Genomic DNA, 27913 nt, shown 5'->3' with positions numbered 1-27913 from the left:
TGACAAACTGCTTAAGCAGACGCAAATGCAGTATCCTATTGTGAGTGAATGATGGCGGAGCTGGCTGCCTTGTCATCCTTCTCGAAAATTCTGTGGCCAGTGAGCTCCCTCTTCCTCTCCCACTCGCCCTCTTTTCCTTTTCACCACTGCAGGGACTTTTTCTAATTTGCCGTTTTCCTTTTCCCAATGTACACATGGTAGATGCAAGCTGGTGGCTTGCAGACTGCGTCTGTCTGGAGATAGGCAGCGAGCCGATGGATAATAACGCTCCGGGAGAATGATTATGCAGCAGTTAGTTAAGGACAGGCTTTTGTGGTATGGCAGCATATGAGCTGGTAATGATTTTCTTTTTTAAAATGTCAGCTTTGTGTGATTTCGGAAAATGAAAAGAAAACCACCATTGTGTTGTAGCATTCCGAATTCAGTCTCTGGGTATGAAGTGCTGCATTAGTGCACATTGCATCAATTCAAGATGTGTATATAGTACATGCGGTATGTGTATATGTATCTATATATGTATCTGTTAGTAGAACAAAAACAATCAGTTTTTTTTCCCGTTAGCTGAAGAAAATACCTTGTGTCATCAAAAATAAAATATTATCACTCCTTTTTTTTTTATTGGCTTATTTTAACAGATTCTCCAGCCTTTTGTCTCTGACGAGGCGCACTGATTGGGATCTGCTTATTCCACAGATCAAAAAGGTAAGGCACATTATTTTTTAATATATTTATAAACAGATAGGAGTATAGAGTTCATACTGATATGATCTTCTAGAAACGTATGTGCTTCTTCATTCTGTCATACTGTGCTACGTTACAGCTTTACTTGGGCATTAAATCTGATCTCAGTGCAGACTGTAAAAGTTACTTTTAATATGTATGTATAAGCTTAGATTGCTTGATCTGTGGTGACTACCTCATCAGATCAGTCATTTCAGCCACAGTGGCCCCCAAAGGGGTGAATACTAACGTCTGTTTACCTGCTTACATGGATTTGGAACCCCTATGAAAGCTGTACAAAATCCTCCATCCACACTGAGAGTTAATAGCGTTCGAAAGGGGAATCTTTTTAATATGGGTTTTAGTGTAACTGAAAGCTACATATGATACTAAGAATGAGGTTAAATTCATTGGCTTGCTTTAGCCAGGTAAGATCTATCACAGAACTCAGACCTGGAAGCATAGAGATGGCTTAATACTCTATCATTTTCATGAGTGGCAGGGGAAATTGCTGTTAACCCCCACCTTGCTGCCAGAAAATGCCTTGGTTTAGGTTTTGGTGCATGGAATTTTAATGTACCAGGTATATGGGACAACACTGAAGGAGCACATTCCCCATATTTATTAGATACGTCATTCAGCACAGAAGAGGCTCTTCCTACATGTTGCTACAAAAGCAGCAGAATCTGCTATTTATGAATGTTTTGTTACTGAAACTTAAATGAGAATGTATATTCTCCTTCTCTTTCTTGTTTCTGTTGTTTAGTCCTTTGAGACTATCTGCATAGCATAGAGGCCTACTGGAGAAGTCACTGGAGAAAGGAGCTCTTTTGTGATAGGGCCCTCAGAATGAGGACCTTGCAAACTGTGTGAGATTTTTGAAAGGATCTAAGTGTCTTAGGAACACAAATCACATTGATTTTTCAATGGAACTCATGGTCCTAAGTCACTTGGAAGTTTTTTCAAAACTGCCTGTGTGTCTCCTGTTTGGCTGGAGATAATGTGCATGATCATCACTCATTAACCCCTATATATGCCATACTTCTCCCAGAATCTTCCAAGCCAAACCTCCCAATGGTCATCCACTCAGTTGTCATGAAATTGATCAGGATCCTTTAAGTCTATATGAATACCTTTCTTTAAAAACAAACAAACAAACAAAAAACCAGATGTTTTGGAGAACTCCAACAATCAAACAAAATTCAGAAGCATGTTGTTCATTTTGCTTAACTTCTGCAGTTATATCTCATCACAAACCTACAGTAGTCTCCTAGAAGTAATGGGATTTCATTCATGTAATCTTTACACAAAGTCCATTGTCCTTTTAGCTGTTAAGAGACTGGTTATGCCAATATCAGTGCTGATTGAATGACTGAAATAAGAAAAGATCCAAATCTTTGCTTAAAAAAATGAAGCTGAACCAAACCCTGAATCAGTGTAGAATTCAGAAAAGTTTAACTTCTTTTAAAAATTAAGCCTCTAATCCTGCGAATATTTATACATATGCTTAACCTCTATGGGATTACTCATGTGCTTAGAGTTAAGCGTGTGTGTAAGTGTTTGCAGGGTTAAGGTCCACACTTGCACATATGTCTTCATTATCCTGTTTCATGGTGTCTTCTGGGGATATCAAAAGCCCCCCAATCTCCTCCCACACAAACACAAAATTCAGCAGGAAAGGGAGTTCTTGTGGTATTTCCAGCCCGGGAGAAAGCAGGAATAATGGAAACTTTGTGAAAAAGCCCAGTCTCCTGAGATTTCCAGTGCGGTTTCCAGGTGTCAGATATTGGGACGAGTCAGAAAACATGTAAACCCAATGGTACTTCTGGATCTTTGCTCTCAGCTAACAGCAACTGCTAATGGGTTTCACTGTGAATTTTGGTTTAATATTTTCATTTATACTCATAATGAAATTGGACTTCCTGTACAATCAAAGTTGAGTGATAGATGCTACTTCTGAACTAAAACGAGTATGTTTTTCAGGCTGTCATCAGGCCATTCTGACATGCTTGATAATTATTTTCTGACCAGAATCTTGCCTGTAATGGATATTTTATATAATATACGTATATACATTCTTCTACAGCTCTGCCTCTTCTGACCATCATATTTCTTCTGTCTTTAGGGGGATTTCTGCTGTTTTTCAGATTTCCCTGGGTAATACATTTCTTCAAGGAAATGTTCTGTTTTGCATAGATGGTGTTAATAATATTTCCTCCCTGATATTTATTAACATGAGGCCTCGTTATGGCTGAAAGGCATGGAGCAGCAATGTATATAAAATTCTTTGATTCATAAAAAATATCTTCAAAAACTTGTTTTAGGCTAAACACAAGTCATTTTTCTCTCCCCCCCTCCAACCCTTGTAATTTCACTTCCATGATCGTAGGGCAACAAGCCAAACTGCGGTACCAATCTGAATTAATTAACGCTTTCCAAACGGTGCTTCAAGGACTAATGCTGCTTACTAGTCTTGATGTCAGCGTTCAAGGTTTTGCTGCAGTACTGGAGACTTGTAAAGGAATGTTCTCTACCAGGATAAAAATAAAGAAATAGAAGTGAGCTTGTCATCAACAGACCATGTTTGACTTGCATGGTTTTTCACCAATTAGTGAATGATGAATCAAAATCTCAGATTATGCAATTCCTTTGGATATAAAGCTTTTCCTCTCTTATGGAAATTCTTATTGAAGTGTGCAGCCATTTACCAAATCTTTTATGATCTCCTGAATGCAGAAAAAATCAAGTTTCATCTGTTTGTTTATACTGCAGAGAGGAGATGACTTAAAAATAAACTATATATAGTTTTATACCTCCAATTTATGCAGTTATAATTCATTTTAACCCTGTAGCTGTAGCCAGCTCCTTGGTACTCCTACTGCAAATTGTCCCTTCTGTCTACAGAAAAGAAAAGTAATAGGCTGCTATACTATCCATTCCGTATGCTGTTTCAGTTATTATATATTATATACACCTCTACCCCGATATAACACGAATTCTGATATAACGCGGTAAAGCAGTGCTCAGGGGCGGGGCTGTGCACTCCGGCAGATCAAAGCAAGTTTGATATAACATGGTTTCACCTATAACACGGTAAGATTTTTGTCTCCCGAGGACAGCGTTATATCGGGGTAGAGGTGTATTATTTATACTGTAATTAATCATTTGAAAACAATGTTATTTTCTCAAAGCAACCATTGGGTTGCTTACTGTATTAGATTTGTGCTAGGTTGACAGGAGGCATTTAACTAAAGTTACAAACCAGTGGAGACTGTGGAGAAATGGCAAAAAGAAGGGAGTTTTGGGGAGCAATAGGAATAAAGAACAGAAGCCAAAGAGTATAGAGGCAATGACGCCTTAGATTACACTTTCTGAACTCTTGGGCATGAAGCCGGAGTTCTGTGATATTTTGGCATCTACTTTATTTAAACAGATAACAGTGTGGCCACGTTCATTGAAGGCATTGAGAAATACCGAGTGTAACTTTTACTGGGAGTTGCACCAGTGGTGAGTCTAGGCCGCTGGGCCTGTCTGAATTCCTGAGATGAAATGGACATCTAGTTCTTAATATTGTTTATTAAGAGGTTTATCATAATATAAGCACAATGCAGATTCTTACCGTGCCCCTTTTTGAAAGAATCGACATTGCTGGTAAGCGGGGATTCTACTCTAGAATTGTTCCAGGAGGAACCTCAATTTTTTATTCAGCTTCCCAGCCAAATTCATTGCACAGTCCACCAGTATCAGTGTTGTTTTTTCTTAAATCATGTGAAAAAAATATCCAAAGTGGATTAAAGCCAAGTCGCTCTTCTTTAGGACAGCTGAATGCTGAACATAAGTGTGCAATTTGGCCATTTCCTTTATTTTAGTGGCAGTAACATACATAGTTCCCTCTGTGCTGATTTTTTTTCTTTTTACCTTTCTGTCATAGACATTTATATGGCCCCGATTGCCTTGGTATGTGAGCACCTCACAATCTTCAATGTAGTTATCAAAACACCCCTAGGCAGGGCAGTGCTCTTATCCCCATTGTACAGCTGGGGAACTGAGGCACAGAGAGGCTAAGGTCACACAGGAAGTTTGTGGCAGAGCAGGGACTTGAACTCTAGTCACCCAAGACGTTGGTTAGTAGCCTAACCACATTAATCCTCCTGTATTCAGTAGAATACACCCCCTCTCCTCAAGGCCCTGTGGCGATGGGTAAGATGGACCTCTTATCGGACACAGCCCATCGGTGACACTTCCTCAGTAGCTTGGCTGCAAAGTGAGACTGGGTCAAAAACTAAACCCAGATCAGTTGCACGGCATTAGGCGCCGTTAACTAGAGGAGGAAAGGTGATTAAGGCACAGGCCTGGTAGACAGGAGACTTGGCTTCAACTGCTGCAGGCTGCTCCTTGTCACTTTTGAAACACTTTATGTATCTGTGCCGCACTTTTCTCATCCATAAAAAGTGGGATGGTAGCATTTGTCTGCCTCCACTGGGAGCTGAGTCTGAGTCCTAAAGTTTGAAAAACACTTTGAGATCCTCTGGCAGAGGGAGCTGTGTAAGTACAAAGTTTACTTAAGGAACCTAAATGCCAAAGTAACGGGAGCCTAGGTAGTATATTGACCTTAGAAATGGGTGTATTAGTAATAATAATTAATTAATAGCACAAATACATGAGGCTGAAATTTTATCTTCCCAGGAATCTACTGGTTAATGACTTGGTTCCATGTAAGGTTCCTTTCAATGTAAATTACATGGTGACCCCACAGTACTGAGTGAGGGTTAAGGTAGACATGATGAATAGAAGTGAGTCAGTTCCCTAGTCCCTTGTTGTACAAGATATTGCTGCTTACTTATGGGGGTGTCAATCATACTTAGATTGGTATGTGGGAGCAGGGAAAGCCAAAAAGAGATTGCATTGTCAGGAACAAGCAAAGAATACCGCTGACTCGTCATTTAAAAACCTGTAACATTCTCTGAAAGGCCAGGTACGAAAGCTAACCTCTTCTGCCAGTCCCTCTGATGGTCAGAAGGCAGTTTTTTGATTATTTATCACCCAAAGGAACCTCTAAATAGTTGTGCAATGCAGCATTTTTCAGTGCCATTGTGGTAATACATTATTGCAAAGCTTGTGAGAAATCATGGGCAATTTATTTTAGTACCTTGGGTGACAGTCAACTCTAGATCACAAAAGCATTTTCTGAGTCATCACAGTTCTTGCAAGGAGGTGACTTTCTAGGTGCATGTGGTTGTTGAATCAGATTAATTTTTTTTATACTGGCAGCTTGAAAATATTAAAACACTGCTTGATTGGATAAAACAAAAATGAGTCAGATTTAAGGAAGCTACTTACCACTTACACAATGAAGAAATGTTCAGAAGCTACTAGTGGGAAAGGAAAGTAATGTAGGATGAGAGCAAAGATCCTAGGGTTGTATGTTATTCACAGGGTAAAATTTTCAAAAGTGCTTAAGTTCCATGGATTCCTAAGTCACTTACTTTTGAAAATGTTACCTCAGCCTTTGAGCAAAGCTCTGAGGAATATCACTGGGAATTGCATGTACAGAACAAAATGGTTTGATGTGGCCCATAACTACTAAGGAAAACATTGGAAAGGACAGTTGGAAAACCAGATCAGCAGTTCATGTCGAGTTAGGGTACTCAGCAGTGTTTTACATCATTCTTCCTCTGCTGTCTTCTCCCGTGCTAGTGGTCATATTAGACTATTTTGCTCATTCAGAGATGAGCCATTAGTTAGGGTTCTTCAGAGTCTTTAACACAGACGTGTGGCAAAGCTACTCAGTTATCCACCTCTAGTCAATGTCTTCCATCTCCTAACTTTTTATGGTCACTGACATTCTTCAAAATACTGGCCTAAAAGAAGGCAGTTTGCAAAAATAACTCTTGGCTCCTATTCTGTTCTCAGTAGACTGCAAAAGGAATCTGATTAGGTCCTATATCAGTCTTCAGACAATGTAAAATGATGTGCACACCCTTTTTTTTTTTTTTTTTATACAAAAGAGTGTTCTACCAGTAGAACTGTCTTTACGCTGGTGACATTACAGTGCAAAACTATATGGCCAGATCCTGATCTGGTGTAAACAAGCCTTGCTCCATGGCAAACAACAGAGCTATGCTGCTTCACGCCGCCTCAGGCTCAGGCCATAGTGTGAGCTTTAAGACCTGGGTCTTGCAGAGATTTATGCGTGTGTTTATCGCTGTGCCCCATGAGCTGACCCATTGACTTTAATGGGACTATTCACAGTGTGTAAAGTGAGGCACACATAAAAGTCCTTTTTGCAGAACTGGCGCCTACAGTTTTGTTTGGGCAGCAAGGAAGCTATACGTTGACTAATGATTGCTTCTCTCTTGCAACTGTATTTTATATTTTTCTATGAATGCGCAAATGTAAGATTAGGGTTTTGTTGTAATTTCTATGCTTCTTATTAGCAGAAGGGGGAAAAAGTAGGATTGACCTTATTTTGTTTAAATGGTGGCTTGAAGCCTTTCTTGTCTGGTAGGGTTTTAAAAGTCTGTCAGATATGGAGAGATTTAAGATGAAGCCATGTAGGAGAATGGCCGTTAGGGAGGAAAATGGCAGAACTAAAAAGGTTTGAAAAGTTGTTGATGAGCATGTGTGTTAAGGGACAAATTCTGCCCTTGGATTCACTTCACTCAGAGCCATGCTGTCATAGCAAGGAGTTTGAACTGCTAAATATTTCCTGTCCATGTAGTATTCCCACAGACAAATGGGTAATCTTCTTTGAAAACTGTTGTGGTTCTCCTTGTGAATGTGTTTGAAAACAAAAGTGCCCCATCTGTTCCACCTGAAATCAATGGCAACGTTCCTTTCACTTCACTAAGAGGAGAACTAAATTATTGGATTCTAAATTCTTTAGGGTTGGGCAATGTGATTTAGGATTTGTCTACACATAAGTCAAACTAGTTGCAAAACTCTGTCAGACCCTCCTCATTTGATTCAAGAATGACTTATTTTTATTTAGCTTAAATCTGTTCCTAATTGATTTAACTCTCTATAAGCCAGGTTTATATTGATTTCAGGGGTCCATGCAACCTTTTGCACTGATTTGACCAACTTGATTTTAAATCACACCTGTTGTTAAACCATGGCTACTAAAGATGCAGACATGCCATTACCTTGCCTCCCACCAGGTGCTGCACACCCTCGTGTAACCACATGCACACCCTCATGGTCCTCTCGGGGGGGCGGTGGCTAGCACCTCTCAGGATCAGGTCTTAGATTCACGCATATTCCCTTCCCTAATGAGTTTACCGTCTCATGGCTTTCTTGTGCTCTCAGAGAAGTTAAAGAGAGTGCTGCCATTGATTTCATATGGTTATAAAGTGCAGTGTTAATCTGTAATGCTGGATACATGCGTTTTATTATTAACAGTAATAAAATGTGCTTAAATTAAGCTTGTTATGGAGTCATAATTAGGAATACATGCTGTTAACGTGCATTTGTAGTAGGCAGTTGTTACACTGTAGTGTCTAAATATAAGATAAAACACAGAACCGCTGTTACATTATACTGGATTTATTTATTAACATATGTCTAAAAGAGCTTTAGACTTACTGATTCATAGATTCTAAGGCCAGAAGGGACCATTGTGATCATCTTGTCTGACCTCCTGTATAACATAGGACATAGAACTTCCCCAAAATCATTCCTAGAGCAGATCTTTTAGAAAAATATTGAAATCCAATTAAATCCAGACTTGATTTAAAAATTGTCAGTGATGGAGAATCCACCACAACCCTTGGTAAATTGTTCTAAATTGTTCCACACTCAAAACAATGTGTCACATTCACACAGTCGTTTATTTTCCGTCTTTCTTTTTATAACCACAATTAAAAATGGAGGAAATTCAAGCAAAAAGCTGCGATGCTCGATACTGTTGCGGATGTGATTGGCACCTGGAGAAGAGAAACAACTAGTCCCGTGTGGGTATTGGAGAGATTTCTAACGTTTACCCCACTCGTTCAGTGGCTGCAGTGGTCTGCTCACAGAAAACTCATTGCAGATTCAGGGCCTTTGTGTGCTCTACCATGCAATGACTCTGATCCAGCAAGCTCGCCATGGGAATTCCATAGTTTATATTGTAAGCTCTTTGGGACAGGGACTGTCTTTTCACTTTGTGGGTATGTGCACACTGCAAACAAAAACACCAAGAACCCATGGCAGCTAGTCTCAGAGCCTAAAAGTAGCTGTGTAGATGTTCCATCTCGGGCTGGAGCACAGGAGCCTGCGAAGGGAAGTGCCCTTCAGAGCCCAAGCCAGAAGATTGACATGGTTGTTTTTAGGCCTGAGTCTAGGCCTGAGACTTGCTGCAGCAGAGTTGGTTTGTTTGGTTTTGCCGTGTTTACAGTGCTTACAGGAGCGCTGCCAGCTTTTCCGCCACCCTAGGCGGCGGAAGGTCCCACCCCGAAATGCTGCTCCCCCACAGAGGCGGCGGAAGGTCCCGTCGCCGAAAAACCGCCGCGGTCGCTGCCCCCCAAATCGCAGCGCCCTAGGCAACTGCCTAGGTTGCCTAATGAGTTGCACCGGCCCTGAGTGCTTAGAACAATGGCGTCCTTTCCCTTGAACGGTGGCCCCTAGGTACTGCATTAACACAAATAATAATAATAACAACAGCCACAGAAGACTTGCAGAAGTGGTTCCTACAACTATATTTCCTGCAACATCTAGGAATGAAAGTTGGGCAAATACAACAAACATTTCTGCAAATATTCATTCGAGTCTTAAATGTATATACTAGGACTGTGTTCGTGCTCCTTTTCTGTTTGCTTTCCAAACACTTATTTTCAAGTGGATTTTTACCAGTGGCGATGATCATGAAAAGTCAATGTTTGGCTCTAATGCTCAATCATGACACTACCTGAAAGCAAATGTCAAACTGTAACTAACCAACAATAGTGTGACTCTTGGGGTAGGTCTATACTTACCTCCGTGTCCGGCGGTAAGCAATCGATCTTCTGGGATCGATCCCGGAAGTGCTCGCCATCGACACCGGTACTCCTGCTCTGTGAGAGGAGTACGCGGAGTCGACGGGGGAACATGCCTGCCGGCATCTGGACCCGCGGTAAATTCGAACTAAGGTACTTCGACTTCAGCTACGTAGCTGAAGTTGCATATCTTAGTTCAAAGCGGGGGGTTAGTGTGGACCAGGCCTTGGATTGCCATTGTCACTGTTGCAGTTAGATAAGGAAATCAAGATTAGCACTGTAGGTGGATCATTATAGAAGTCATCTGGTCAAGGAGTAGAAACAGTATCACAGGATTTTAAGTAACAGCTTGCTAACAGTTTACAAATCAGGAATAAATGACTGAAGACATTTACAAATAATATTTGAATAATAATAAAAAAAGAAATTTCTCTGTGGACATCTCACAAATAGAAAACAGAGGCAACGTTTGACAAATAAATTGTTTGTTCTAAATTTTTCAGCCCCCACTAATTCTGAATTTCCTTGACTCAGTGGGGTTATGTCAGACTTGACATTCGTAATTGAACGTGTTTAACGTAGGTCTGAGTCCTAGATTGGGAGCTCACTGGGGCAAGAACTGGCTTTTTGTTCTTTGGACAGTGCTAGTCCACTGGGACCCTGGTCAGAATCCGAAGGCATTACCAAGATAAAAACAATATATCATAATAATCTAACATTAATTTCTTCTCAGGCTTGGTCTACACTACCCCCCTAATTCGAACTAAGGTACGCAACTTCAGCTACGTGAATAACGTAGCTGAAGTCAAAGTACCTTAGTTCGAACTTACCTTGGTCCACACTCGGCAGGCAGGCTCCCCCGTCGACTCCGCGGTACTCCTCTCGCCGAGCTGGAGTACCGCAGTCGACGGCGAGCACTTCCGGGTTCGACTTATCGCGTCCAGACTAGACGCGATAAGTCGAACCCAGAAGTTCGATTGCCAGCCGCCGAACTAGCGGGTAAGTGTAGCCAAGGCCTCAGTGCCCCTGGCATGCTGTTGTGTCTCATCCCATATACAACAATATTCTGTCTATCTACCAAGGGCATTTGTAGACTTGATTGGTCTCCAGTTTTCTGCCACTACTTTTCATTCACCATAGTTCTAGTCACTAACAAATTAGTAACTGCAACCTGCATGCCTGTGCATAATCCTGCTTTGGAAAGGAACAGTCAGATCCCCATAAGAGCTTCTGTTGGAAGGCACTAGAGGGGGCCTGGGGAACAACTCAGCAAATCTCTCTGGCTGCCTTGTGTTGTTTTTTTAATAGCTTTACTGGTTGTCAGCATGCACAGTGGTTGTCAGCATGCACAGGAGGTAGTAGTGGGCTAAGGGGATATGCTAAAAAGACCCATTTAGACCTTGTGCATGTAGCAGGGGGTAATCCAAATATGGGTCCCACCAGCATAGATTGATCACCTTAAGGCACTTCTGCTAGTGCCAGCCCACAGCCATCTGCTGTACTGACACATTGGTCTATTTCAGACATGGAAGTCAGTGGGGGTTGTAGAATTGAGCCCTGGAACCTCTAGGTTTGGCAGTTCATAGTCCAGGCACCTCTGGGCTTGTTGCATCAGTTATGAATGCAAAAAAAAAAAAAATTTGTTTGAGCCCTGGCACGTAATTGCTTGAGTCCCAGCACCTCTTTCATTACAAATTAAGCACTGTCTTCACTGCAATTAAACACCCCTGGCTGGCCCGTGGCAGCTGACTGAGGCTCAGGCTAAGGGGCTGTTTAATTGCAGTGTAGATGTTTGGGTCCCTCCCACCTCACAGGGTTCTAGAGGCCAGGCTCCAGCCCAAACCCCAATGTCTACGCCTCAGTTGAACATCCTTTAGCCTGAGCCCCACAAGCCTGAGCTAGCTGGCACAGGCCAGCCACAGGTTTTTAATTGCATAGTAGACATACCCTCTGAGGGTACCCGCGTCAGTACTTGGGAATTTGCACTTGACAGACAGACAGTGTAGAGAGCAAAGTAGTACTAGTGAGAATCAGAAGGCAGAAGTCTCTCTCCCCAGTTATATTGTTGCTTTTGCTGCATTTGATTGCACAACGGTTGCATTCATTTATGTCGTTGTTTGCATAAAGATTGGCACACAGTTGAGAGTAGTCTACATCTTCCAATTTATTTATGATCTCAAGTTCATTTTTAGATTTCTGATTTGTTCATGACATTTATTACAGTGCTTCTTAACAAGAGGTACGCGTACCCATTGGGGTATGCAGAGATCTTCCAGGGCGTACACCAATTCATCTAGATATTTGCCTAGTTTTACAACAGGCTACATAAAAAGCACTAGCAAAGTCAGTACAAACTAAAATTTCATACAGACAATGACTTGTTTATACTGCTCTATATACTACACACTGACATGTAAGTACAACATTTATATTCTAATCGATTTATTCTATAATTATATGGGAAAAATTAGAAAGTAAGCAGTTTTTCAGTAATAGTGTGCTGTGACACTTCTGTATTTTTATGTCTGGTTTTGTAAGCAAGTAGTTTTTAAGTGAGGTGAAACTTGGGGGTTTACAAGAAAAATCAGACTCATGAAAGGGGTACAGTAGTCTGGAAAGGTTGAGAACCATTGATCTAGAGAAGTGTTTCCCAAACTTGGGATGCCGCTTGTGTAGGGAAAGCCCCTGGTGGGCCGGACCTGTTTGTTTACCTGCCGCATCCGCAGGTCCGGCCGATCGCGGCTCCCACTGGCCGTGGTTCGCTGCTCCAGGCCAATGGGAGCTGCTGGAATTGGCGGCCAGTACGACCTCTTGTTTTTTCTTACATTGCAGTGTGTGAGACTTAGAGTAGGAAACCACACTCCATCTGCTGTGGAAAGAGCAGTATATTTGCCTAATTTATCAGTACAATCCATATTAGAATATATGCAGACGAGGAGCCAGCTCTGGGAGGAAGAGGGAGTTTTGACACCCGGTATATGCAATGAGAAGGATGATGTGGGCCCTGCTTCTGAGGCTCCTGCAGTAGCCTTGTTCTGGAGATGGTTGAAATGTTCTGAATTTTGATTTTTTTTTTTAAAGATATTTTTCATTGACATTTTGAAATGTGACCAAAAAATAAATGTTGTTGCTTATCAAAAACAATTTGGTCTTTGGGCCTGAAATTCATTTTCCATGAACAGTCAAATGAACAAAACTTTGTTTCCTTAAATATTTAATGAAAGGGCAAACCAGGATACATGGCACATTGAAATGTGGTTTTCCCTTTGCCAAAATGTTTGAAAGTGATTTTCCTCCCCAGTGTTCACCAAGCTCCAACTAAATCCATGAAGAAAAGAGATAACAATTTGGAATATACACAATGTCAAACGGTTATATCTGTGGCCAAGTATTTGCTTTCCGTATATTTTCTTAGCATTTATGTTTACATTTCTCAGGGCTCTTTTTATGCCCCCAGTAGCCATTTATAAGCCTGTAATAAAACTCTGATTGCCCCTCAAAATGCCTTGTGCTGAGTTATTAAAAGAGTCAGGGGACATATAAACACAAACTCTTGATCCTGATAAAAAAATAGAGTAGCACTGGAATTCAAATTATTGTTTAAAAGGCTGTTGTCAGGATAAAAATCCTGGGGCAAATTCATTCCTGGGGTAACTTAGTTGACTTCGGTAGTCAGCGATGACTTTGGTCCAATGTGTGTGTGTACATGTGTCTCTATGGTATGTATTTTCAGGTCTACTTTAAAGCAATATCTTTTTATTTTATACTGAAAATTAAATCACTAAATTGAAATAATGTTTTAATAAATTGAATGTACTTGTTGTCATTCATCCTGCACTTTGTCCTGCTTAAAAACAAACACAGACTGGTTCTTTTTTAATTGTGCTAGCACCAAGGTGGTATGTTTAAGTTTCCATCCCTGAGAGAGACTGTTCAAGTCAGTGCTTTTAAATATTAATCCTGAAATAAAATTGATTAAAAAGGCATGAAAAGGGTTCTGTTGGGCCTGATCCAGAGCCCGCCAACTTCAATGGAAACACTCCCATTGATTTCAGCAGGCTGTGGATGGGACCCATGAGGAACTGTGATCCCCTTCTCGGGCCTGGCCTCTTCACACCTGTGCCACTGTTTATTTAATGTATAAACCTTAATGGGAGGACATAAGTTTGTCAGGATCCCTTCAAAGGAAAGTGCTCATTTGGCATTGCAGTCTTCGCTGTCCTCCTTTTAACAAAGTCCTTTTCTTCTTTAAAAGAAATAAGAAGAAATCGCACGATAAATTGCCCCCATCTTGTGAAGGAAAACCATGTGGTTTAACTCAGTACCTCAGAAGGCCTTTACAGATTTGCTGCCCTGTTTGTTTATAAGATTCAAAGACAGCATAATTTCATTTCCTAGCTATGTTGTCTACAAAGATCCTAGGAAGATGGATATATAAAGATTAAGGCGTGTTGAACATAAATCACGTGTGCAGCACTCGCAGAAACAATTAGTTGCTTGAAATGCTGAACCTGCCGGGTTGGAGTTGATATCATTCTTCTTCGAGTGATTGTTCACGTCCATTACACATTAGGTGTGCGCGCGCTGCATGCACGGACGTCGGAAACTTTTTCCCTTAGCGGCTCCCGTCGGGTCGGCAGTGCCCCCCCCTCCCGTCAGAGCGGCGCCCCGCTCTAGGGTATATATATCCCTGCAGACCCGACCCCTTCAGTTCCTTCTTACCGTCCGTGGTGGCGTTGGAACAACTCTGTCTCTCATCTGAGAGTGTCCCTTAGCATAGTCATTAGTGTTATCTGCAACAGTTATCAGTTCTCTAGTTGTTAGTGTTAAGCTTAGTAGTTAACAGTTCTTTAGGAAGTACTCGAAGTTCTTGTTGTAGGTGTTTGGTCGACCCCGGCACCGGCCCTGGGCGGCGGGGCATGCCCCGCGCAAGGCTTCAAGACTTGCGCCACGTGCCATAAGCCTATGCCATTGAGTGACCCCTACGACTCGTGTCTCCGTTGCCTGGGGGAAACGTACCAGAAAGAGCGCTGCAAGATCCGTAAGGCCTTGAAGCCCAGGACTAAGAAAGAAAGAGACTTTCGCCTCAAGCAGCTGCTCATGGAGACGGCGTTACAGCCCTCCACTTCAACGGTACCGTCTGCCTCAGTACAGAGCGCCCTGGCATCAGTCCGGGACCCGGCGCTGGCGGGTCACCCGAAGCCCACGGCACCAACCCAACGGGGACATTTACGGCACCGGTCGTCTTCGCCGGCAAAATCGAAGGGCCAACCCAGGGCCCGAGGACGCTCCCCACATAAGAGGGCAGCGCCAGCGAAGACCTCGAGTGCGCCTAAGGCTGTTACGGCCCCGACACAGGTCCCGGCAGTGGCTCCGGCGCCGAAAGGCCCGTCGAGCCCTGGGACAGGCGCGTCAAGTGAGGAAGAAGGGCTGGAGGAGCTCTTGGAACAGCCCTCCACTCCGGACACATTTGAGGCAGCAAAAGACCTCATTGAATTGTCCATTGAGGGCCCTCCACAAACTAAGGACGCTCCGCCGAGACTGCCATCCAGAGGCAAGCCAGCGATGGTGCGTCCATCTCGGTCGCCATCTCGGCACCGTTCACGGCACCAGTCCCAGTCGAGTTCCGCCTTGGTGGACTCCCGGTTGCCCTCCGCGCAGAAAGCGCCACAGCCGTCGGGCATCGATAAGCAGCCGGCACCGACTCAGCAGCCGTACTCGAGTCGGCACCGGGACGCGTCGGCTGCACGTTCCCCGCGACCGACCACCCGTAGTCGTTCTCGGTCCCGTGGTCACCGGTACCGATCCAGGTCCAGGTCGGCGAGACGCTACTCCAGGTCCTGGTCGCGGAGACACTACTCTCCAAACCCGGACCGGCACCGTTTCACGGCACCGCTGTGCCCTTCAAGATCTCCGTCCGTGGTGTCGGAGACTGACTCGGGCCGGTACGGCAGGTATGCCCACAGGACACAGGCCAGTAGAGACTACGAAGCCTCTGGTCATCCTCAATGGGGCCAGCCAGGCCAATGGCCATTCTGGACACCCTGGGCCTACCACCAGCAAGGCCCCCCATCTAGGGCCTCGGGATCTGGGCCAGCAGGGTACCGGTCCCGCTCTCTGCGGTACCGCCCGCCCTCTCACAAGGAGGCATCGATCTCTAGACCGCAGGAGCAGGAAGGAGTGGACTCGGCACCGAGCACGGTACCATCTCAGTCCCACGCCGTGGGACAGTCCCCGGAGGAACAACCAGTCGATGACGGGTTGCAGGAAGGCGAGGATGGGCAAAAGGCCCCGACCTCTTCCTCCTCGCCGGACGAGGCCGTGGCGGGCACAACAGTGTCTGGCCCTCCCTCGATTGATCATCGGGCGCACCAGGACCTGCTCCGCCGGGTAGCCCTCAATCTGGGCTTGCAGGCAGAGGAGACCGTAGAGCAGGAGGACCCCATGGTCGACATCCTGAGCCCGGAGGGCCCCTCCAGAGTCGCTCTCCCGATTATACGGACAGTATAACTATAAGACTGTATGGCAAACGCCGGCCTCCAGTGCACCAACTGCAAGGGGCGTGGAGAGGAAATACTTTGCCCCATCTAGAGGGTTTGACTTCCTCTTTTTGCACCCGTCTCCTTGTTCGCTGGTGGTCTCTGCGATCAACGAACGAGAGCGTCATGGCCAGCAAGGCCCTGCGCCCAAGGGCAAGGAAGCGAAATGCTTGGACTTATTCGGGAGGAAGGTCTACTCGTCTGGGGGCCTCCAGCTGAGGATCGCTAATCAGCAGGCGATTCTAAATAGACACAACTTTAATTCTTGGGCATCAGTCTCCAAGTTCAAAGAATCCCTACCTCCAGACGCACATCCAGAGTTCACGGCCCTAGTGGACGAGGGGATGGCGGTGGCCAAAACTTCGTTGCAGGCCTCCCTTGACTCGGCTGACGCAGCGGCTAGGACAATCGCGTCAGGGGTAGTGATGAGGCGCTCGGCATGGTTACTGGCTTCAGGCCTTCCGCCAGAGGTGCAGACCACCCTGCAGGACCTTCCGTTTGAAGGGTCAGGCTTGTTTTCAGACCAAATGGATGCCAGGCTACATAGCCTCAAGGACTCGCGAGCGACCCTAAAGTCGTTAGGGATGCATACCCCAGTGACACAGCGGAAGCCCTTTAAGCCTCAACCACCACAGAGGCAGTACCACCCTCGCCCTTGGCACGAACCGTACCGCCATCGTGGCAGGGATAATAGGCGAAGACGTAACAATACGCCTAACCGAGGCCAAGGTCATGGCCAGGGCAAGCCGCAGCCAGGGAATAAACCAGGCTTTTGAAGTTACGCTCGAGGACAGCGTACCACATCCCATTCCGGATCCACCTCTAGGTTTCAAGGACCGCCTGTCCCATTTCTACCGTGTATGGTCACGCATAACATCGGACCGCTGGGTCCTGCGCACAATAAAGGCGGGCTATACCCTCCAGTTTTCCTGGCCCCCTCCCTTCCATCCCCCTTCCCCGTCCCTCTTCAGGGACTCCTCTCACGAGCAACTTCTCATGCAGGAGGTGCAGACCCTCCTCGCAGTGGGAGCGGTGGAAGAGGTCCCACCAGACCTAAGGGGAAAAGGATTCTACTCCAGGTATTTCCTGATTCCCAAGGCAAAAGGGGGCCTCCGTCCCATTTTGGACCTGCGCGGACTAAAAAAGTTTCTGGTCACAACGCGTTTCCGTATGGTCTCGCTTGGAACTATTATCCCATCCCGGGATCCGGGGGATTGGTACGCTGCCCTCGATATGAAAGATGCGTATTTTCACATCGCCATCAACCCAGCCCACCGGCGGTTCCTGCGCTTCACCGTCAACCAGCGCCATTTTCAATTTACGGTCCTGACCTTCGGCCTAGCATCGGCACCGCCAGTGTTCACGAAATGCATGTCTGTGGTAGCAGCCTTCCTTCGGAAGAGAAGGATGCGTGTGTACCCGTACTTGGACGACTGGCTCCTCGTGGGCAGGTCAGAGGCCGAGGTCCGCTCTCATGTGACGCTGGCCTTACAGATGTTCGGCAGGCTCGGCCTACTGGTCAACGTGCCCAAGTCCACGTTAACTCCCACGCAGAGACTGGACTTCATAGGTGCAGTCCTGGACTCGGTGACTGCACGGACAAGTCTTCCAGAGTTGCGGTTCTTGGCAATTCAAGGGGCCGTAAGCTCCATCCAGAATTTTCCCACGACGACGGCAAGGTGCTGCATGCAGCTCCTGGGACACATGGCAGCCTGCACACACGTAGTCAGACATGCCCGCCTAAGGCTCAGACCTTTGCAGTTATGGTTTGCCCAAACGTACCGTCCCAACAGAGACCCCTTGGATCTGGTGGTGACGATCCCGGCTCGGGTGTTGAGCTCCCTACGCTGGTGGCTCGATCAACAGCGGGTTTGCAAAGGGATCCCCTTCGCTGCCCCACAACCCACTCTGACGTTAGTAACAGATGCATCGGACCTGGGTTGGGGGGCGCACCTGGGGGAACTGTGGACCCAGGGGATGTGGTCCAGGGAAGACAGGTTGCTTCACATCAATCTGAAGGAGCTGAGGGCGGTTCGCCTCGCCTGTCAGACCTTCCACGCCACCATAGAAGGTCACAGCGTGGCAGTTCTGATGGACAACACTACCGCCATGTTTTATATAAACAAGCAGGGCGGGTCCCGGTCCTCTCTCCTCTGTCGCGAGGCACTCCGTCTATGGGACTTCTGTGTAGCCCATTCGGTCCATCTAATCACAACGTATCTCCCAAGGATCCAAAACAGGTTAGCGGACCGCCTTAGCCGATCCTACCACATGCACGAATGGGCTTTGAGGCAGGACGTCCTGCATTCAATCTTCTGGAGGTGGGGTTTTCCCCGGGTGGATCTTTTCGCCACCAAGGACAACAGGCAATGCCCTCAGTTTTGCTCTTTCCAGAACTTCAGTCCGGGGTCGTTGGCAGACGCCTTCGCGATTCCGTGGGGAGGGAGCCTGAGGTATGCCTTCCCTCCATTCCCGCTCATCCACAAGGTCCTCCTCAAGACCCGAAGGGACAAGGCGACAGTCATCCTCATCGCCCCGGTGTGGCCACGACAGCATTGGTTCACGACCCTGCTGGAATTGTCTATAGCCAACCCGATTGCCCTCCCCCTCCATCGCGACCTAGTCACACAGGACAAGGGTCGCCTGCTCCACCCGAACCTGTCGTCGCTACATCTCACGGCATGGTATCTCTCTGGCTGAACGAGGCGGAACACAGGTGCTCTCACCAGGTACAGCAAATTCTCCTTGGTAGTAGGAAGCCCTCCACCAGGGCGACCTACCTGGCCAAATGGAAGAGGTTCTCCCACTGGTGCGAGCCTTAGCACATACAGCCTCTGCAGGCCTCAGTTCCATCGATCCTGGACTACTTACTGCACCTCAAGCATCAAGGGCTCGCCCTTGCCTCGATTAAAGTGCATTTGGCTGCCATATCGGCGTTTCATCCGGGGGAGTTGGGAGTGCCAGTGTTCTCCAACCCCACAGTAGCCAGATTCCTCAAGGGGCTGGAGAGGGTGTTTCCCTACTCGCGCCCACCGGTCCCTGCGTGGAGTCTGAACCTAGTCCTATCTAAGCTCATGGGGCCTCCCTTTGAACCGCTAGCCACTTGCTCCCTCATGCACCTCTTGTGGAAGGTGGCATTTCTTGTGGCCATCACATCGGCCAGGAGGGTATCGGAATTGAGGGCCCTCCCTTCCGAACCCCCTTATACAGTTTTCCATAAGGATAAGGTGCAACTGAGGCCGCACCCTAAATTCCTTCCAAAAGTGGTCTCGCAGTTTCACATGGGACAGGATATTTGTCTACCGGTGTTCTTCCCTAAGCCCCATGCGGACCCTAGCCACCGCAGCCTGCATACCCTCGATGTTCGGAGGGCATTGGCGTTTTACCTGGAGCGGACCAGGTCGTTCCGCAAAACACCTCAGCTGTTTATTGCCGTTGCGGAACATAGGAGAGGCCTGCCTATCTCGACGCAGCGCTTGTCAGCATGGATTGTGCGTTGTATACGCAGGTGTTATGAGCTCGCCAACGTACCAGCCCCAGAGATCCAGGCTCACTCGACTAGGGCCCAAGCGTCCTCGGCGGCTTTCTTGGCGCAGATCCCAATCCAGGAAATCTGTAAAGCGGCCACCTGGTCGTCCGTGCATACGTTCACAGCCCACTACGCGATCCACCATCAGACCAGAGAGGACGCAGTGGTTGGCAGGGCTGTGCTACAATCAGTTATACCTTGACTCCTACCCGCCTCCAATGGTAAGCTTGTGAGTCACCTAATGTGTAATGGACGTGAACAATCAATCACTCGAAGAAAAAAGAACGGTTACTTACCTTCTGTAACTGTTGTTCTTCGAGATGTGTTGTTCACGTCCATTACACTTCCCACCCTCCTTCCCCTCTGTCGGAGTCTCCGGCAAGAAGGAACCGAAGGGGTCGGGTCAGCAGGGATATATATACCCTGGAGCGGGGCGCCGCTCTGACGGGAGGGGGGGGCACTGCCGACCCGACGGGAGCCGTTAAGGGGAAAAGTTTCCGACGTCCGTGCACGCGGCGCGCATACACCTAATGTGTAATGGACGTGAACAACACATCTCGAAGAACAACAGTTACAGAAGGTAAGTAACCGTTTTGTCCTGCTGATACGCTGCACAGCAGCAGTGAGGCAACAGCACTCAAACTGTGTGAAGTTTCCTATAGGAAGGTTAAGCCAGTGGATTGAAGTGATCCTTGGAATATTAAAATCCACATATCCCCAGAGGAGGGCCTGCAGACTGTAATGTGGTGTAAGAATGAAAACTTGCTGAGGTAATCTCTCTCGCTAGCCCTCCTTCAGTTCTCTTCCCTGTCACCCTCCCCTGCCCCCCCCCCTCAGTTTATCCTGCTGCCCCTTGCTTCTGATTTCTCAGTGTCATCAGTATCTTTTGTCAGTGGTTAGATTCGTCTAACAGCAGAAATATCACTAAAATTGGTCCGGGATCAAGGTTCCTTAGCTGCTTAGTGGGGATTAAGTCTTATCCACATCATTCAAAATTCACTACAATCTGTCCACTCCCACCTCCCAGGTTGATACAGCAAGGTCTGTAGTTTTCTGTTTATTCCTCTCTCTTTCTGGCCTGTTTCCTTCTCCCTCCGCACAGGAACTCTGCTTGGGGACAGTCTGCCTCTTTGAAGTTGAAGTAGAGCAGCAGTCATTCATATCGCCTCTGCTTTCTACATGGCAGCTGTCTCCTTTGTGGCTCAGAAATCTCTTGACGAAACATTGAGTTTATCAGGTCAGACACTAGCCACAGTAGTTAATGTAAAGCAAATGTATAGTGCATTAGACAAAATGCGACATTTAATAGTGGCTTAGACTTTGTGGCTAGCACTGTGTAAATCCAAATCAGTTAGGGAGCAGTCCATTTGCCAGTATCAACAGACACTGCAATTTCATAATCCGTAATTATGCTAGATCGTTACTACTATTGCCTATGAATGGCGAATAGACTGAAGTTCTCCAATTCCTTGGGCCAGACTCTGTTCTAATTACATTCAGGCCACCCTCGTAGGATTGCAGGTGTCACACAGTTGTAGATGGTGGTAGGATTTGGTCCATTATATATTTTTATCATTACATTTTTAGTAAAATATTTGCCACATTAACAATAAATGATGTACAACTCATGTGCTCTAGGAATTGTTTTTGGCAAGTTCTGTGGCCTGTGTTGTGCAGGAGCTCAGACAAGATAGTCCCTTCTGGCCTTGGAGTCTATGAATCTTCCTCAAACATTCAAACCCCCAGTAGAAACCCCTCCCCTTCAACAAACCATTCAGCCATGAGAGCTTTTCTGAATGCAGGAAGTTGAAAGATTTCAAAAGATTTCCCGAAAGTGCTCGTAATCTCAATCCCTATCTGGAGATTACAGTCAGATTCTCATCTCAGTAGCAACAGTGCAAATTTGGAGGAATTCCATTGACTTCAGTGGAGTCACTCTGGCTTTGCACTGGTATAAATTCAGAATCTAACCTCTTCTATTTTTGAAAAGACAGGAGAATGTTGAATTGCCCTGGGTGCCTAATGCAGTGTATTGCTTTGTAGACCTTAGAGTCCCTGAATTAAAAATTCAACAGAGTCTTTGTTCACTTTGTTCGGTGGGCAGCGATCGATCCACCGGGGGTCGATTTATCGTGTCAAGTCTAGACGAGATAAATCGACCCCCGAGCCCTCTCCTGTCGACTCCTGTACTCTAGCGCCACGAGAGCGCAGGCAGAGTCGATGAGGGAGTGGCAGCAGTCAACTCACCGCGATGAAGACACCACTGTAAGACGATCTAAGTACGTCGACTTCAGCTATGTTATTCACGTAGAGCTATGAAGTTGCGTAACTTAGATCGATCCCCCCCGCCCAGTGTAGACCAGGGCTAAGTAGTAAAATGCTGTACACCTTGCTGAAATGACATGCTTAGTGAGAAGGTTTGTGGCCTCCAGTACATGCGGAGGCACTTTGCTGGCCATGAAAAGCAGTAACAAGCTCGGGTCATTACTTTCCTCATAGCAGGTGAAAACTGGAAGATGGTTGATGCAAGAGAGGAGTAAGAAAGTAATTGAATTGCAAACTCTTTACTGCAGTGTGTTGGTATGGTTTCATGAGATTTCTAATCTATACATCCCATAGACATCTAAACGTTATTGCAGAGCTTGAGGGAAAGGATTTGAAATGCCCAGCATTATATAAAGTGCTGCATAAATTCATTTCTTAATATAGCCTAGACTAGAGCAGCTGCTATGGAATAGTCTTGCAATCTCCACATTGAATCAGCAAGGTGGTAATCAGCATGCACTGTGGCTACCTTTCTGCATAATGACAAGTTGCACGCAGTGATCTGAAAGCCAGCGTCATCTCCTTATTACTACCGCAGCATGCCAGAGTCCTTCCATTGGAGATACTGCTTAGACAGAGATGAACATTATGTACAAAACATAATTAGGAATATGCACGAAACAAAGACTTTTAAAACATTGGTACTTCCACTTTTTGAATTTTGGTTGAGGCTTTCTGTTAGTATGTCTCTGGTATTGTTCCATTGCAGCCACCACCAGTTTGATCTTCATAGAAAGCAGGCTGTTAACCCTACTGAATAAAAACACTTCAAAAAAAGGTTTGGGGGGTAAGGGGTGTTGTTGCAGACTCGTTTATCCTCTAAGCAAAAATAACAAGCAAGTATGCCATTGTAAAAGAAAATGTAGGTAATTATAGTTTGGGTAATTGTACAGGAGAGCTAATGTCTGCAAATCCTGAGACAGAACATTGCCACCCATACTAAAATAGGTTCTGAGGGTGTAAGGTGATAACCATGCAAATAAAGTTAGGTTCAAAGTGATGGAATATGATGGTTACCCAAATAGGTGAAGAGGAAATATATTCCTTCTGGTAAAATGATTTTTTCAACCTACAGTGAATTTATTTTGTAAGTTATAAAAATTAAAAACAGAATGTAGGCAAAATCACTATTTGTCAGATCCCTATTTATTGTGAATTTATAGTGCTTTGCATCACAAAAGGTGTGCATTAAAAAAAGAGTTTTTAGAGGGACTTATCAGAAGATTGATGGTGAGGGACAGTTCTGTAAGCTTTACTCAGGAAGACCGTGCAGCCCATAATATTGGATAGTTCCTCAGAAGAGCTCAGACATCCATGTGTGATTTATAGAAATATCTGGCTGGCATAGTGTAACACCGACAAACCCCGGTTGTGGGCGGGTGGGATCGAACCTTGGACCTTTGTGCATGAGCCGCTACCGCATGAACTAAAAGCCAACTGGCTGTTAGCTAAAGCTGTAGAGCAGACTCACTTTATATCTCTCTCTAAGTCAGGGGTTCTCAAATGGGGGGTCAGGATCCCTCAGGGGGTCACGAGGTTATTACACGGGGGGTCGCGAGCTGTCAACCTCCACCCTAAACCCCACTTTGCTGCCAGCATTTATAATGGTGTTAAATATATAAAAAAGAGTTTTTAATTTATAAGGGGGGTTCCACTCAGAGGCTTGCTATGTGAAAGGGGTCACCAGTACAAAAGTTTGAGAACCACTGCTCTAAGTGGTCTCAGTGCCATTAGATGGGACAGAACACCACACCCAGAAGGTGTGTGGGTTACAATAGCTCTGGTGTGTCTGTTCAAACCAACCCCTGATGCCTTTTCCTTGTTTTACCACTATTTCACCCATTATAAACAAAACCCCACACTACTAAAAAAAAGGGAAAAATAAAACTAATATTAAATAGCAATTATGAAACTAATCTAACATTTGCCAGCCATTGCTCTGATCACTCTGCCTGTATGTTGCATCCCCTTCTCTACCTTTTTGTTTCATCTTTTTAGGGTCACATCATACAGCTGATGATCCATGCGGAGCCCCATTGATTTCAGCAAGCCTGCATGCTATTGATTGCTGGAATGGAGCTCCTCAGATTTTAAGCTCTTTGGATCATGAAGCATCTCTTAGCATGTGTTTGTACAGCGCCTAGCACAATGGGGCTCCAATCTCATTTGGGGCCTTTAGGTGCTACTGTAGTGTAAATTGTTAATAAATGCGGCAGTGTGAAAGGCAGCCTTGTCCAGTGTATGGAGTGTGGAAGTGCTGTCAGGAGACCCAGCTTCTTGTCCCAGGTATGCTGCTGATTGCTTAGTGCGTTAGGACAAGTCACCTAATCTCTCTATGATTCAGTTTCTCCAACTGTAAAATTGAGGTAACAATACCCTTTATTTTGTGAGGTCCCTTCAGATGTGTGGATGAAAACTACTGAATAAAAAAGCTAAGTATTATTATGTAGTTACCCAAAGCTTGCACTTCCCCTGTGTTGGCTTAAACCCGTGGTGAACTGGCCAGCCTCTTCTCAGGATTGGGTATAGATTTCACAGGTTTCAGAGTAGCAGCCGTGTTAGTCTGTATCCGCAAAAAGAAAACTGCAGTCAAAGGTATCAATCACTGTGAGAATGAGCCACTGATGGTGTAAATGCAAAAGAAATAATTAAAACAGCCTCCGTTGCAAATTAATCTCTCCAAGCAGCAGCATCACAATGAGTTTGTTAGGAAGCACTTGGAAAAGCAATAGCCAATTTTCTTTTTAGTGCTATTCCTAATAAATGTGAGAGGGATCCACTTGATTGATGATAGCTGTTTTAAAAGCACCAGTTCTAAAAGCCTCCGTTGGTGCTGAAGAACTGTTGTCTGTTGTATTAAAGTACTGCAGGCATCTTGGCCCTTGAAGCTGTTAGGAAAGCCACTTCAGAGGTGGATCTTATTTGGGTGTTTAATAACTTTAAAAGGAAAGGCAGAGTTGCCAAGATGTCTGCAGTTAGTAGTTTCCTGGCACAATAAATGGCAAGTTGTTTGTACTGAATGCTGACGTGGGGGGAAATATTTCTAGTTTGCACACCCAATCAAAATCTGGATTCCAGAGAATGAGCTCATGGGGCCACCGTTTACGGATCTGTGGCCATTCAGGAAGGTGGGATCTAACTCCTGGTATTATTGTCTTAAAAAGCAACCTCATTCAGCCATCTACAACCCTAATTTGTCTAAGACCTAGAAGCTACGTGGCCACGTTCAGTGATGATTTGCAATCCCTTAACACTAATTAGACTCCCTTAAGGCACTTGTCTATGCACAAAAGTTGTATCACTTTAAATATACTGGTACAGCAAAAGTGGTCCAACCCCCCAAGCATGGATGCAGTTATGCTGGTATAAAAGTGTTTATATGGGTATAGCCTGTCCGGGAAGGGGAATAACCTATACTGCTCTAAGGCCTGGTCTACACTACGGGTTTAGGTCGACTTTAGCAGTGTTAAATCGAATTAAGCCTGGACACGTTCACACGACGAAGCCCTTCCTTTCGACTTAAAGGGCCCTTTAAACCGGTTTCTTTACACCACCTTCGACGAGGGGATTAGCGATAAAATCGGCCTTTGCAGGTCGGAATTGGGGTAGTGTGGACGGAATTCGACGTTATTGATCTCCGGGAGCTATCCCACAGTGCTTCATTGTGATCGCTCTGGACAGCACTCTCAACTCAGATGCACTGACCAGGTAGACAGGAAAAGACCCGCAAACGTTTGAATTTCATTTCCTGTTTGCCCAGCGTGGAGAGCACAGGTAACCACGCAGAGCTCATCAGCACAGGTAACCGTGATGGAGTCCCAGGATCGCAAAAGAGCTCCAGCATGGACCGAACGGGAGGTACGGGATCTGCTCGCCATATGGGGAGATGAATCAGTGCTAGCTGAATTCCGTAGCAGTAAAAGAAATGGCAAAGTATTAGAAAAGGTCTCCAAGGCCATGAAGGACAGAGGCCATAACAGGGACACACAGCATTGCCGCGTGAAAATTAAGGAGCTACGGCAAGCCTACCACAAAGCCAGAGAAGCAAATGGAAGGTCTGGGGCAGAGCCGCAAACTTGCCGCTTCTACGCGGAGCTGCATGCCATTCTAGGGGGTGCAGCCACCACTACCCCAACCGTGTGCTATGACTCCGTCAATGGAGAAACACACAGGGAAGAGGGTTCGGGGAACGAGGAAGATGAGGATGGAGGTACTGTAGGTAGCTCACAGCAGCAAGGAAGCGGAGAAACCGGTTTCCCCAACAGCCAGGTTATGTTTGTCACCCTGGACCTGGAACCAGTAACCCCCGAACTCACTCAAGACCCTCAGGGCACACAGGAGACCTCTGGTGAGTGTACCTTTGTAAATATTACACATGGTTTAAAAGCAAGCGTGTTTTAATGATTAATGATTAATTTGCCCTGGCAATCGCGGCCAGTACAGCTACTGGAAAAGTCTGTTAACGTGTATGGGGATGGAGCGGAAATCCTCCAGGGACCTCTCCAGAAAGCTCTCCTTCATGTACTCCCAAAGCCTTTCCAAAAGTTTCTGGGGAGGGCTGCCTTATCCCGTCTGCCATGGTAGGACACTTTACCACGCCAGGCCAGTAGCACGTAGTCTGGAATCATTGCATAACAAAGCATGGCAGCGTATGGTCCCGGTGTTTGCTGGCATGCAGACAACATCCATTCCTTATCTCTCTTTGTTATCCTCAGGAGAGTGATATCATTCACGGTCACCTGGTTGAAATGGGGTGATTTTATTAAGGGGACATTCAGAGGTGCCCGTTCCTGCTCTTCTGAACAGAAATGTTCCCCGCTGTTAACCACGCGGTGGGGGGAGGGGTGAAGTGATCATCCCAGAGAATCGGGTGTGTGTGTGTGGGGGTGGTTTACTTGGGTTTGTGCTGCATGTTAACCCGGAAACCGCAGCCCCTCCTTTTACATTGAAAACCCATTTTAAATGGCCAACCCAATTCATCCTTGATATGGGAAATGCGCTGCTGTTTGAAACCATTCCCACATGTTAAGAAGGTTAAAAAAGCCAAAAGACTGTGGCTTACCATGGCTGCCTGCAAGCCGAAATATGTTGGCTGGCACTGCGTGAGTGATCTCTCATACCAAACCGGCAGGCAGAGGAAAAATGCGACCTTGTAACGAAAGAGTGTACCCATTGTTCTCTAAAATGTGTCTTTTTTAACCACCTCTCCCTTCTCCTCCACCAGCTGCAAATGTTTCTCCTTCGCAGAGGCTAGTGAACATTAGAAAGAGAAAACGGAGGACGCGGGACGATATGTTCACGGAGCTCCAGATGTCCTCCCACGCTGATAGAGCACAGCAGAATGCGTGGAGGCAGTCAATGTCGGACATGAGAAAAGCACAATATGAACGAGAGGAGAGGTGGCGGGCTGAATGGCGGGATGAAAAGAGCAAGTGGTGGGCTGAAGATGATAGGTGGCGTCAGCTTGCAGACAAACGGCAAGAGACAATGCTCCGTCTGCTGGAGCATCAAACTGATATGCTCCAGCGTATGGTTGAGCTGCAGGAAAGGCAGCAGGAGCAGAGACCGCCGCTACAGCCCCTGTGTAACCAACAGCCCTTCTCCCCAAGTTCCATAGCCTCCTCACCCAGACGCCCAAGAACACGGTGGGGGGGCCTCCGGCCACCCAGTCACTCCACCCCAGGTGATTGCTCAAGCATCAGAAGGCTGGCCTTCAATAAGAGTTAAAGTTTTAAAATGCAGTGTGTCCTTTTCCATCCCTCCTCCCCTACCCATCCCAGGCTACCTTGGCAATTATCCCCCTACTTGTGTGAGGAATTAATAAAGAATGCATGAATGTGAAAAAA

General features: G+C 45.9%; 1 protein-coding gene across 5 annotated transcripts; it reads left to right on the top strand.

Moving 5' to 3' along the window:
• Nucleotides 1-29: 29 nt before the first annotated feature.
• Nucleotides 30-27913, top strand: LOC103307175 (uncharacterized). Of its 5 annotated transcripts, none has more exons than XR_010596065.1 (4): nucleotides 30-335; nucleotides 636-702; nucleotides 8592-10407; nucleotides 10696-13500. XR_010596065.1 is itself a non-coding variant. In XM_065579555.1 (4 exons), exons 3-4 carry the CDS (start codon nucleotides 25878-25880, stop codon nucleotides 27792-27794), a joined length of 1041 nt encoding a protein of 346 aa, XP_065435627.1. In that variant the 5' UTR covers nucleotides 30-335; nucleotides 636-702; nucleotides 24066-25877; the 3' UTR covers nucleotides 27795-27913. The 5 variants fall into 5 exon arrangements, 1 of the variants encoding a protein (XP_065435627.1); XM_065579555.1 differs by lacking the exons at nucleotides 8592-10407; nucleotides 10696-13500 and adding exons at nucleotides 24066-26415; nucleotides 27292-27913; XR_010596063.1 differs by having other exon boundaries at nucleotides 186-492.

Source organism: Chrysemys picta, unplaced genomic scaffold (genome assembly GCF_011386835.1).
Source record: "Chrysemys picta bellii isolate R12L10 unplaced genomic scaffold, ASM1138683v2 scaf415, whole genome shotgun sequence".
NCBI lineage: Eukaryota > Metazoa > Chordata > Testudines > Emydidae > Chrysemys > Chrysemys picta.
Note: the sequence above shows the minus strand (reverse complement) of the source record. Positions and strands in the feature narration are given on the sequence as shown.

Coding starts and splice junctions, on each gene's coding strand:
- LOC103307175 (XM_065579555.1), top strand. CDS start 25,878: ATGGAGTCCCAGGATCGCAAAAGAGCTCCAGCATGGACCGAACGGGAG. Junction 26,416..27,291: donor GGGCACACAGGAGACCTCTG/GTGAGTGTACCT, acceptor CTCCTCCACCAG/CTGCAAATGTTTCTCCTTCG.